Here is a 13,365-nt window from a genome sequence, read left to right as displayed (position 1 = left end):
GTCACTGGTCCTAGGCAGCTCAGAGCTCCAACAGCAAGTCTCTTTGTAGCAAGGCAGCAGCTGTGTGGCCTTTTCTGGCCGGAAGTCACCTGTCTAATTTCTGCTTCATTCTGTTGGTACAGATGAATTCTCCCAGGTTTCAGGGGGGCAGCATAAGGGCTGCATGGCCCAATGCAGGGAGAAAAGCATCAATGGATATGTTCTAAAGCTGTCACAGGATGCAGACCGGGGTGGCCACACCTGTGAACAGAGCTAGAAGAAGAAGAAAAAAAGAATATAGACATGATGATACATGTGTGCAATCTCAGCACTTGGGAGGAGATGGGAGGAGGAGGAGGAGGATTGTGAGTTCGAGGCTACTCTGGGATATCCCCCCTCCCCAAATAAAGAAACAGCAGAAGGGAGGGGGAGGAAGAACCAGGGAACAAGCCTTGGTTCTTTCCTGTGCTACCAAGAAATTCAGAGAAGTCATGAAACTTTGTATTTGAAGTTGGCCTTCAAGGCCAAAAAGATCTATCGTGGCATGGTTTGTTAGTGTGACTCTCAGGTTTTAAGTATTTGAGGTACACAGGCTCTGTTTGCATTCTGGGCCCCATACATGTGAGGTCCTGGTGGTGAGGGCAGCAGCAATGGTGATGGTGGCAGTGGCACTGGGTGACAATGGTAGTGATGATTCAAGGACTCAGCAAACATCTGTTGAGCACCTATGATACATCCCTTGTATTCACTGCTACTGTCATGGTTCCCGCTTTGACTATTGCATATTGAATGCCTCCTGTGGGACACAGGCTGGCCGCAGAGAGAGACTATACTCCTGCAGGAGAGACCCACTGCCTGGCAGCAGATCTTGGCTATGCAGAAGAACAAGTTCCATTATGGAAGAATATAATGTGTGGGCAACAAGAAGGACCAGGGAGGGTGTCTCAGTTACTATTCTATTGCTGTGAAGAGACCATGACCAAGGCAACTCTCATAAAAGAAAGCATTTAATTGTGGGCTTTCTTACAGTTTCAGAGGTTTAGTCCATGATCATCATGGCAGGAAGCATGGTGGCAGATAAGCAGGCGTGGGAGAGAGAGAGAGAGAGAGAGAGAGAGAGAGAGAGAGAGAGAGAGAGAGAGAGAGAGAGAGAGAGAGCGAGCGCGAGTGCCTGGCATGGGGTTTTGAAACCTCAAAGCCCACTCCCAGTTATACATCTCCTCAAACAAGGCCACACCTCCTAATTCTTCCCAAACAGTTCCACTAACTGAGAACCAAGCATTCATGTATATGAGTCTATGGTGGCCATTCTCATTCAAACTACCACATTCCACTCCCTGGCCCCCACAGACTTGTAGCCTGGACCCCGGGGTGCTGTTGGGAGGACAAGCAAGGAGATTGTGATGAAGAGGTAGCAGATGACATCAAATAGGGTCAGGACAGAGAGCTTTGGTGTCACCCAGGGGCAGTGGGAAGTCCTGGAAAGACAGCTTTAGTAAGGGAAAGACTGATGGGACGATGCTTTGGAAAGGCCACCAGGGCTGATAGGCAGGACTTTATAGCTGGGGGGAAGGGGGGAGGGGGAAGGTTGGTGGCAGGGAGCTGTGAGTAGGTTGTAACAAAGTCACAGCCTCTGAGCAGGTTCATTGCTGTTTGATTTGTACTGGAGCAGGTAAGTGAGACTGAGAGTAAGATCAGATACATGTGGTCATTACATCAGCCAGAGCAGAGGTCCAGATCCAAGGTTTAATTCTAGAAAGCTTCCCTGTGCAAGAGACCCACACCAGCCCAGCCCCTGCCAGCCTCAGCCACACCCAATAGCAATCCCCACTCTTCTCCTATACACGACTCTGAGGAGAAGTCAGGCAGCGGTGTTTTCCAGATGCTGGGCGGAGGAAAGGTGGGTTACTGAGCCAGCCCTAGAGAGAGACATCATTGTGCCAGTGTGGCCCCAGGCCTTCCCTCACCTCCAAGGCGGCTTCAAACCACAGGTCACATTTGATTCTCAGAAATACTGCCATTTCCCAGAGCCCAGTATCCCTGGAGGGATGGGAAGAGGAGGTGTCACTGCTGCAGGGGGAAGAGCAGGGGGGAGAGCAGGGGGGAGAGCAGGGGGAAGAGCAGGGGGAATCAGCCCCAAGAAACCTGGAGGTACCACAGTGAACGAACCAGTTCTGGGGCCAGAAGGCCACCTGGGATGGACAAGTGGAATACAAGCTCTGAGCACAAGTCTGCTGGGCCCTCTGGTGCTTTGAGGTCTGAAAGACCCCAGTGTTCTGTCCTAGACCCCAGCTGGAACCCACTTTCCTCCTTCATTCTTATCTTTCATCTTTCATCTGGGTTTTCACTTCCTCATCTGTGAGACAAGAATAGTAATCCCCACTCACTGGGGAGCAGATACGATGAAGGATTTGAATGGATCAGGACAATGGAGTGGGCGCCACTCACCTCCAAGCAGGACAGTAGACCCCTGGGGTCTACTGTGGAGCCTTGGAGAGTCCCTAAGACTCCCATCCCCTTCTTCCTCAGCAGCCGCATGTGAGATGGGTCAGGGTCCCACAGTGGGGGTGTGGCCAAGAGAAGATGATCATCTTTGAATATCCATCTCTCCGTCCTCAGTCCTCCTTTCTTCTCTTTCCCTGGGGTCTTCTCGTTGCCGAGACTGGCTGGACTCCCACCATCCAAAAGCACCTTCCATCCCACGCACACACCCAGCCACCCTCCTCCTCTCTTCTTACTGCCAGATTTGTGAAAAGTCTGTTTCCTCGCTTCTCAGACACCACCTCAGGTGCCCCAAACCCAGCTTCTGCTTCTCGACCGACACTAATGGTTGTCATGGCCACGAGGCTGCCCTCGTCTCCACAGAGGGCTCTTTCAGGCCTCGCCTGTTTGCCTTCTTGGTGAGAGTCTCCTGCCTTCCCTCTGCTCTCCCTAGTCCTTCCCCTGCAAAGTGCTCTGTGCCTCTGCCTCAGTCTCCTTCTCTTGTTATTCTGCAATCTTTCCCAGGCCACAGTCCCTCCCCTCCTGGCTTAGGTCACCGTCTATAAGCCAACGGCTCCCACCTTCTATCCCTAGCCCAGCCTTCTGGCAACCCATAATATACCTAGAATGCTGATTGTCTCCTCAGGTGCCAGGTATGTGTGTGTGTGTGTGTGTGTGTGTGTGTGTGTGTGTGTACACATGTCTTCTGGAAGCCATCTATCTGGTGAGATTCCTCCCTCTCTGTCAACCTTAAGTCCAGTCAGCCCATCCTGCCTTCCCCATGGCCTCCCTCCTTCCCAGGCTTCTCACGTCCATTCCCTGATCAGTTCCTCCCTGGCTTCAGCCCAGCTCTGCCAGGCCATTCTTCTGCAGTGGTTAGAGGCAGCTCTCTAAATCACAGATTGTCTCTTGGGCTGAAGTCAGAGACTCTCAGCTGGAAGGCAGCCTCACCTCCATCTGCTCACTGCCCAGCACTGTCCGGCATTGGTGAACGATGGTGATTCTCCTTGTCCTTGCTTCTCTCATCTCATCAGTTTTCTGCTCCCACATCATTACCCAGCCTCCCGGCCCCCTCCCTCCACTGTTTCCCTCTCTTCCCCATCCTTCAGAGCCTGTGGAAGTGTCCTCCATGGGGTTGGGGGCTGTGCCCCACAGAGTCCTGCCTTCACCTTCATCACTCAGAGATCATGCTGTCACCTCTTCACCTCATTGCTGCTGTCCTCTTCCTCCAGACCTGGGAAGGACAACGTCAGCCCCTTGCTCTGTGTCACTGGTCTAGGGTAAGGCTTACCCTGGAGTGGCTCAGAGACTGTGTGAAACCATGGAGCAGTTCCGTGTGGCTCAAAATGAGTGTTGGCTCAAATAGACAGGGCTGGACTGAAGTGAGGAGGGCTTGATGTGTAGACTGTGTCCCCCGACGGGGAAGTAGGCTTGGGGCACATATCTAGGCTTCACATAAGCCTACTAAAGAGATCAGGGAGGCAGCTTGTCCTGCCACACCAGGAAGAGTACACTGAGGACCCATTCCTGTCCCGAAACCCAGGACTGCAAAGCCCACCTGCAACCCTGTGATGGGGAAGAGGGCTGGATGTGGGCCAAGGGCAAGGATGCAGCATTGGGGCAAGCTGCTGAAGAGACCTCCCATGTAGCTGGGAAGATGCTCAGAGCCCACACTATGAATGGCTGGGCTTCTAGGTTCCCGAATTGCTCAGAACCCAACCCTAGAGTTGCCAAACTAAGTCCCTGCGGTGAGCAAGCTAGCCTGAATTAAGCCTATCCAGTAGAAGGTTTAGGCGGGCCTATGGGATGTCAGGGAGGCCATAGACGTGTTCTTCTAAGCTCAGACTCTCAAGCCTGTCCCCCCAGAGCTGGCGACAGAGCTTAAGGAAGGTGATTTCCAGTTAAGGTGGCATTGGTGGCTGCTTAGATCTCCCAGGCCTTGGGGCAGTGTGGTGGAAACCAAGGCCGTGGAGACAACAGGAAGGACTCTCCAGGTGGCTGCCCAAATCCCGTCAACAGGCCTCTGCCCACCATCTCTTCACTGCTTTTAATCTAATCTGGATGGGGAGAGCAGGGAGCCGAGGCTGTGGATGACTGAGCCTGGGTATCCTGAGAGTTTCGACAGGGTGGCAGAGGACCTGAGTTCAGGTCCTGCCTTATTACTTATCACTGTGAGGCTCTGGGAAAGACTGCCTTACTTGAGCCCCAGAGAGCTCTCCAGAGTCGGGTGTGTGTGTGTGTGGGGGGTGTGTAAATCCTGCATTGTTTGACGTAAGTGAAGTCACGGGCCATAAAACATACTTGACATCGCAAGCACTTACACACGTGGGCAGACAAATGGTTGATTTGTCTTTCGCTGTAAGGGTTAGGCCTTCTCGGACAACGGGCCAACTTGGCACTCTGACTGCTGTCTTGGATCCCTTTGGAGGTGAGGCTGTTCACGTGGCCGCGAGAATGGGGGAGGAGTGCTAGCCTGGAGCCAGAGCCCTGGCTTCCAGTCCTGGGCCAGCTACCCACCCCCCTGTGCCTTCAGGTACATGATGCTCCAGCCTTCCTCAAAAGCCAGATTCCCTGAAGTATAGCTGGCCGGCCATAGGAAGGCCCCAGGCCCCCGGGGAAAAGTGCTTTGAGGCTGTGATCACCACCACTTGGCTAACCAAGTTAGTTCTTCTTAGGCTCAGTGCCATGAAGCTGCTGGGGGAGGGGGGTGCCACCTGTAAAGGCAGCCTGTTGGGGGCGCTTAGGGGTAAGGGTGCTGGGAGACAAAGGCCTGGGCAAGGAGGCTGCCAGACCTGTCCATGGCTCTGATGAAAAGCTGCTGTGAGGACCACGGTTCTGGATAGGGTTCCACCCACATGAATTTAAGATGAGGCATCTATCTTCCCAAAAGGGTCCCTGGAAATGGGATGTGAAGTCAACAGGCAAGGATGGGGGTGGGTGGGATAATGCAACTTCTTTATTAATATATAATAACAAAAACAATAAAGCTCATATCTGCAACTGTTTAGGTCCTTGTTATAATGTCTTGGTCACTTTGTCTGGGCTGGCTGTGACTCTCAGCTCTGGAGTCTGGGCTAGGAAGATGGTCCAATAACCTGCATGAAGAGCGGAAGAAGAGACAAGGGGATGTGTATGGCCATGCACGCTCACAAGCACGTGTTCAACAGTGGCAGTGACTGCACTTTTAATGCTTGGGGCAGGAAGACTGTGTGGGCTAGGCTTTGGGACCCACTGGTGGAAAGCTGAGGTCCCCAGCATATAGTTGTATGACTCAGCCTTCAGACACTCTGCATTTAAGGGCTGTGTTTCCTAACTCCATTCCTGCGGGTAACATTTCATCTGCCACCTGACCTGCCACCCCCCAAAACCCCCATTCAGGTCCATCTTCATAGAGTAATGCAGAGCAAATTAGAGTGTCAAGGAAAGTGGTCAGGAAGGTCTCACTGGGAATGGGCGGTCTAGAGAAATAGTTGGTTCTCAGCCTTCCTAATGCTGTGACCCTTTAATACAGTTCCACATGTTCTGGCAAACCACAACCATAAAATTGGTTGCTATTTCATAATTATAATTTTGCTACTGTTTTGAATTGTAATGTAAATACCTGATATATGCCCCCCAAGGGGGTAGTGACCCACAGGTTGGGACCCACTGGTCTAAAGGGATGGAAAGTACCAGGGGGCTCCGACCTGACCCTACTGAGCCAAGACAAGGCCAGCTGCTTAAGCTCACCTTCTCTCTCTCACTTAGGGATTGAGAAATCTCTGGCCCAGACACCCACTGGATTCCTGTGCTGGGAACTGACGTCTGTGGCTGACAGCCCCCCCCCAACCCTTCCTCCTGACACCAGCAGCCTGGGAATTCCCCAAGAGGTCCTGCTTTGTCTCTGCTCCCCTCCCTGGCCCTATTCCTAGCCCAAGATCCCACCTTCATGGGTGCCGGTGAGCAGCCGGAAGTTCTGGGCCTCTTTCTGGAAATCTTGCTTCCGGACTCTCTTGATTTGAACCAAGTGGAAGATTCCTATGGGCAGACAAGGCATGAGCTAGGAGGGTCGGATGGGGTGACAACTCACAACTCACCCTGCCACCTCCCTCCCTGCCTCCAATCTGACTAGACACCAAGTCACGTGGAATAAACCTGCAGGGTTCTCCCGGCCTGTTGCCCCTCCTCAGTCACCACACTAGGGCCCTGGCCCCTCTTAATCCTCAACCTAATGGCGACCCTTTGGAATAGGCTGGCTTCTCTGACCACCTGTCCCCTCCACAGTAAAGAAAACGTGTCCTTTAGCTTCTTTTCTCGGTGGCTGCTCCTGTCACCATCCACACACCAGGGAGGGGAGGAGGGAGGGGAGGAGGGAGGGGAGGAGGGAGGGGAGGAGGGAGGGGAGGAGGGAGGGGAGGAGGGAGGGACAAAAGAGACAGTAAAGAAGAAAGGACTGAGCACATAGAGCAGTCAAGCTTTTCTCTAGCATACGACATTATATGATTAAAAACCCCTAGCTGTGTCCTCAGACACCAGAGAACACGGAGCTAGCATGTCCCGAATATGGCCCAGCCCTGCTAATCCCTGAGGTCCTAGGAGCAAACCAAGCCTTTACAGATGCCAGCCTTCTGCTGGTGCTGTCTACACCGCCTGTACATAGCAAGTGAGCCACCCACCCACCAAATCTTAGCGGGAAGGCTTCCCTGATCCATCCTGCAGGGGTTACAGCCTCCTCTCTGCAGGGCCTTTCCCACTTAGGTTCTGTTGATCATTTTACCCATTTCTTTTTAAATGTGTGTGGTGTGTGTGTGTGTGCGCGTGCACATATGTGTACATGAATGTAGAAGACAGAGGACAGACAACCTTGGCTACCATCCTCAGTAATGTTGCCTTCTTCCTTTGAGACCCCCCAGGCCTTTCATGGGCCTGGAGCTCACCAGGTAGGCTAGTGTGGCTGGAATCCTCCTGTCTCCACTTCCCGAGTGCTGTGATTACAAGTGTGTGCTGACACCCAGCATCCTTACGTGCCCTCTGGGGACTGAACTCAGGTTCTCATGCTTTTGAAGGAGGCACTTTACCGATTTAGGGATCTTCCTAGACCAACCCACCCACACTATGGTGCTGTCATTGTGCCTATTCCCTCCTTCTCTCCCAGACTTGGAACTCTTGAGAACTTCATTAACTCTTTGGGTTCTGAGCATGAAACATGTAGGATATATGACTCCCTGGATAGGATGGATGGATGCATGCATGCATGCATATATGTGTATGTATGAATGAATGGGTGGATGGATTGATGGGTGGACGGATGGATAGATGGATAGATGGGTGGATGGATGCATGCATATGTGTATGAATGAGTGAATGGATGGATGGATAGCTGGATAGATGGATGGATGAATGGATGAATGATGTGAGTTAGATGAATGGGTGTGTTGATGAATGAATAGATGGATAGATAGATGGGTAGGCAGACAGAAAGATGTGTATAAGGGTAGATGGACAGATAGGTATAGGGATGTCTGTCTGGATAGCTGAACAGATGGGTGTGGGTGGATGATAAATAGATGGGTAGATAAATATATATGTACCTAGTTTAGTGAGGCCTCTGGAGGAATGAGGTATTAATGAAATCCTCTGATATTTTCACTTTGTGGGCAGCTACCCCTGGCACCATACATGGCATGAGGTCCTAAGCACATGGGCTGTGAGGTGACCAGAGAGAACAAATGCATTCAGCAAGGCCTCAGCTAGGCCCGCACTGCCTTGGGGAACACCAAGAACCAGACCTGTACCCAGGGGTCACAGGGGGCCCCATGAAGGGGAATAGAAAACGCAGATATGGAGCCTGAGTTTCAGGAGCTGGGAACTAGCCAGCACTACCCTTGGAGCTCCAGCTTAGATGCCGAGAGCCAGCAAATAGCTCCAAAGGCCCAGGGACTATGTCCGAGTGGCAAGAAATAACTTCTGAGATAAGGACAGGCCCTCCTGCACAGGCCTACCACGGCATGCTCCCCAGGACACAGAAAAAAATGGGAGAAGGGGTGACAGGTGTGTGGAATTCCTCTACCATGGTCTACAGGGCGTGATGGAGAGGAAGATACTTCGGGGCCTGGGGGTCTTGAATGTGCCCCCTGCCCTTTGGAAAGGCCGTGTGTCAAGTCTGAGCACAGCTGAGCCCATGCCCCCTAGGCAGAGCTGGCACTGGTGAATGAGTTCCAGGCAACAGGCCAGTCCAGCGCACAGTGAAGCCAGACATCTCTGGACCAAGTTGTTCTGGGCTGAGATGGAGGCACCTGCAGGAGGTGGGGCAGGGGCCATCAGAAGGGAAATTCTTTGAGGCTCCTGAAGTCTGCCCTACCAGGAAACTCCAGAACCTCACAGGCTCTTAACCTTGAGCCCATTATGTTCAGAAACGAATGCCCTGGGCTGGTCCCAGATGGAGTGGCCTCTCTGGTGCCGGCCCAGGGGTCGCTTGTTTCCACCCCTCTGAGGGAGGAAACGGCAAGCGCCTGTCCTCATAATGAACCCTGGGAGTGACAGTCTGGAACAGGGAGGGAATCATGGACATTCGGGTGACCTAAGGGCCAGGAGATGGGGAGCACTGCCAAGGATGGGGAGCACTCCTGGGGCGGGGCAGTAGGGCCTGGCATGGTAGAACTGAAGAGTCCCCCTCATTTTTTTTATGCTGAGTCTGGTGATGATGAGATGGGAAATAAGTCCCCTCTCTCTGGCCCTTCTTGGTCTTTCTCAGGCACATCCCTCAGCCTTTGGGCAAACCATGTCATCTTCCAGACTGAGTCTGCCCTTCCTTCCTTGGACAGGGTCACCATAGCCCAAGCTGTTCTCAAATCCTCCATGTGTCTGAAAATGGCCTTGAAAGTCTGATTTCACTTCTGGGATTACAGGTGTCTGCCACCACATCTGGTTTATACTGTGCTGGGGATTGAACTCGGGGCTTCCTGTGTACAAGGCAATCGAGCATTCCAGAGACCAAGCTACCCTCCAGCCTCTCAGACTTAGTTTTCTTATCTACAAAATAGGGCCTGAGTACATACCGTGAAGTTTCTTGTGAGGATTAAATGGGGCATTTGGCACACAGTGTCTGCTGCATACAGCTCACAGAGCACAGGGCTGCTGCCCCCTGCCCCTGCCTGCAAAGCCTCTGTGGCATATCCAGGGCCCTTTGCTTCCCTCAGTTGCAAAGGTCCACCCTCTAGGAAACCTTCCCTGGCCAGATCAGCTCCCCATAAGCACCTGTTGCCTATGTCATCAAGCCATCTGTTCCCAAGGACGGGAGGGCGGGGTGCTCACTGCTTTCTGCTGTCCCAGCACCTGCTGGGGTGTACTGTGTGGGTGGTCTGAGAGCTGTAGCCAGCACCAGCCCAGGGAAACAGTATGAGCTAAAGGTCCAGAACAATGGCAAGAGCTCCTGCTTCTTCCTCGCCTGCTGTGAGCTCTGCACCTTCTTCTCACCATAGGAAGGCTCCAAGGATGAGCAAGGGTCTCCTCTTACTAAACAGAAGCCCACCTCTCTGCCATTCTAACCAGCCGGTGTGGTAGGAGGAGACAGATATTTTTGCCACAGTCCATAGGTCAGAGATTATCCCAAAGCACCTTTCCCCAGTTCACAGAAGAGAACACTGAGGTCCAGAGAGGCTAGGTGATTGGTCGAGGTCACACAGCTAAGAATGAGAAGAGGCAGGATTTGAAGTAGCAGAGGTGAGATTTGAACCCAGGTCTGCCTGGGGGCATACCCTCTGCTTATGGTCTGATTTCTGCAATCACTCAGAATAAAGCTGTTTCCTCTGACAGGGCAGCCCACCAGAGTCAGGAGCCAGCAGTCCCTACCCCTTGAATCTTCTTTTCTCCAGGCTTTGGAGCATGGCTTAATGCTTCAATCTCACCCTGAGAGTCTATGATTTTAAGGTCGGCTCCTCAAAGGGTGCAGTAATCCTCCATGACCAGGAGAGGGAGCATTCAGAGGCCTTGGCGAGCTTATCAGAGCTATCAGAAATCACAGAGGAATGAGAATGGGGATGGAATCAGGGGTTCTTACTCCTGGAAGGATGCTGAGGCATCTGATCAGTAAGACCTCCTTAAGACCCCCTGGATTCTGAGGGCAGGAAGGTACCAGAGGCCGGGAGCAGGAGCTGGCCACTCACCTTTCACGAGCTTCCAGATGTAGATCTCTACCTGGTCAGAGGCTTCATGCTCCAGGACAAAGCGATGCAGGCCATCTGGGCTTGGAGATACCAATGTGTACACGGAGACCTGGCCTGGGACCTTGGGACACTTGGTGGAAATGACCTCAGTGTGGTCGGCATCTGCCTCATCCTCTAAAAGAGAGAGAGAAAAAAAGTTTGTGATGGGTTCAATGAACATGGGCTTGTCTCAAAATGTCCACTGTTCTAATACTTTATGACTTCCTAGGATGCAAAACGTCCATGTTGAGAGCCTCTGAGGCTACCACAGTCACGCTAGAAGGTTCCACATCGTTTGGTATTTTCTGTGCCTGTGCTTCTAGCGTCCTGGACACCTGTAAACCCCACATCCCGTGGCTAAGTGTGAGCACTCCCAGTCCCAGAGGCTCCCAGTATGGCCAGTTCCTTCCCGGCCTGTAGCATGCCTCCTACCTGGGCAGATCTTGCAGCACTTCCCAGCCACTTTCTTGGGTTGACTGCAGGGGTATTGGGTGGGGCAGGTGACGCGATGGCAGTCCTGGTCGCCATCCACACATGTGCACAGGATGCAGGGCATGGGACCGAAGGAGAGCACAGTAGGGTGCCACACTTCCCCATGGGAGTACGTCTTCCCATTGTGGGTGCAAGCTGGAACATGGGGAGCAGGGAGGAGGGAGGGAAGGGAGGTCAGTGCCTCGGGTCTGCCCAGAGTTTCTAGTCCAGAACGTCGAGTGTGCCTAGTGAGCACCAGCTACACTGTCTGCAAAATGCAAGCCAGGGAATAAAACCGGCACCAACTCTGACATCCCTCCAATACCCAGGGTTTGCTGAAGATGGAGAGCCCTCCCCGGGCCTCAGAGGTTCATCTGGTGGAGCAAGGAGAGGGCTGGCCTGGCAGGAGGGGCGGGCGCCAAGGACAGCTGTTAATACCTGGCAGTGTGAACTCTAGCAGGTCCACCCCCGCTCCCTGCCTTGGTGTCTCCTCAAAGGTCCAGGACTGGGACTCTGTAGCCCCAGGGCTCTTCCCTCCCTACCAGTCTGAGCCCTGCTGTGAACCCCGTCCTCTCCTTGTTCAGCCATTGCTCCTTCCCTGTCCCCACTGTCACCCTCCAGAACAGCTCTGCCCCTCCTTCCTTGACAGTCTTATCCTCAGCCCTGCCTCATGGAGATTTATTCACGTATCTCCCCAACTAGTCTAGGAGCCCATTGGGGCAGAGACTGGGTCAGACTCTGTTCTGTCCCCCACCCTGCTCCACTTTTCAATAAAGACATAATAGATGCTCAATAAAATATTATTACTTAGGAGGCTGAAACAGTAGGATCTGAAGTTCAAGGCCAGTCTAAGCTATACAGTGAAACACCCACCCCCAAAACAACTGGTTCTTTCCCTGACTCAGTACTTATGCACCTCAGTGTCCTCATCTGTCAAATGGGAGTTGGGGTCCATGATCTTCAAAGGGTATACCCAGTTTTGTTTGTTTTTGAGTTTAAGCTCATGGTCAGATTGAGATGGGAGAACCAGAGTAGGGGGGGTGCAGGAAGTAGGGGTCCCTACCCCATCAGCAGATGGGAGGGGGGTCCTGTCCTTACCCTTCTTGTGTTTCTCCTTCAGGATAATCTTGATAGTAGTGCTGCCTGTTCCCATTGGCCGGAAGTAGCGAGGGATAAAGCCCAGAGGGGAGCTGAGGCTGGTGGGGGCTGGGGTGCTGGGCCCTCTCCTCTTTCCCTCCTCCGAGTGTGGATCCTGTCTCTGCAAAGAACAGACAGGATGCAGAGCTGTCTGAGTGGGACAGGCCACAGCTGGGGCCACAACCCAGGCTGCATTGAAAGGTCTGCTAGTGGAGACCGGGGGACTTTCACGGGGGGGGGGGGGGGTGGAGGGAGAGGGAAAGAGAGGGAGGGAGGGAGGGAGGGAGGGAGGGAGGGAGGGAGAGAGAGAGCGGGAGCGGGAGCGGGAGCGGGAGCGGGAGAGGGAGAGGGAGAGGGAGAGGGAGAGGGAGAGGGAGAGGGAGAGGGAGAGGGAGAGGGAGGGAGGGAGAGGGAGGGAGGGAGGGAGAGAGAGAGCACAGACTTCACATGGGTTTCACACAGAATCATCTGAGTGAGGGCTCGGCCATTCTCAGACTGATCAACAAAAACCCTGAGAAGGATCTGGCAAGCCAACCTCCACCAACTCCTCCTCAGACCTTGGGGCTGCCGTGGGGAGGCAGAGCAACATGGGATCGGGAACAGAGAAAATTTGTTGCTTAGGAAAAGTCAGGTGACAAGACAACAGAATGGGCTTCTGATATCCTAGAAGGGTCCAGAATTCCACAGTGCAGGAAAGCAAAAAACAGGAGCCAGGCGGCGATGTTGAGTTCGAAGCCAGCCTGGTCTACAGAGCGAGATCCAGGACAGGCACCAAAACTACACAGAGAAACCCTGTCTTGAAATAAAATAAAACAAAACAAAACAGTGTCCACCCAGAGACACACGATCACTGGAATCCAAGATCCTCACTGTCGGGCCCTACTCCCACCCCAATGCCCCTCCAGACCGGACCTGAGGACTGAGACAGTGAAGGGGAGGTCGGGGTGGAAGCTTATGGGGTGGATGCTCTGCAGCTCAGTTTGGGGACCCCATCAGCAGATGGGAGGAGGGGAATGACAGGGCTGGGCGCAGGAAGAAAAGCCTGTCCTTTCCCCCGATGTCCACGAAGCCCTCACACTCTTCCTTCTACAATCCGTTCCCACTCCACACAGGC

The 13,365-nt window shown here is 53.2% G+C and overlaps 1 protein-coding gene across 1 annotated transcript in view; it reads right to left on the bottom strand.

Moving 5' to 3' along the window:
* Nucleotides 1-5,393: 5,393 nt before the first annotated feature.
* The window catches only part of Chrdl2 (chordin like 2), a 29,545-nt gene continuing 21,573 nt past the window's right edge, over nt 5,394-13,365 (bottom strand). Inside the window, exons 7-11 of the mRNA XM_006982153.3 lie at nt 12,213-12,372; nt 11,076-11,270; nt 10,605-10,778; nt 6,385-6,477; nt 5,394-5,555 (exon numbers count right to left, since the gene is read on the bottom strand). Of these exons, the coding sequence (XP_006982215.1) occupies nt 5,476-5,555; nt 6,385-6,477; nt 10,605-10,778; nt 11,076-11,270; nt 12,213-12,372 (702 nt within the window). The 3' untranslated portion in view covers nt 5,394-5,475. The remainder of the gene's footprint in view (nt 5,556-6,384; nt 6,478-10,604; nt 10,779-11,075; nt 11,271-12,212; nt 12,373-13,365) is intronic.

The sequence above is a fragment of the Peromyscus maniculatus genome, chromosome 1, assembly GCF_049852395.1.
Source record: "Peromyscus maniculatus bairdii isolate BWxNUB_F1_BW_parent chromosome 1, HU_Pman_BW_mat_3.1, whole genome shotgun sequence".
NCBI lineage: Eukaryota > Metazoa > Chordata > Mammalia > Rodentia > Cricetidae > Peromyscus > Peromyscus maniculatus.
Note: the sequence above shows the minus strand (reverse complement) of the source record. Positions and strands in the feature narration are given on the sequence as shown.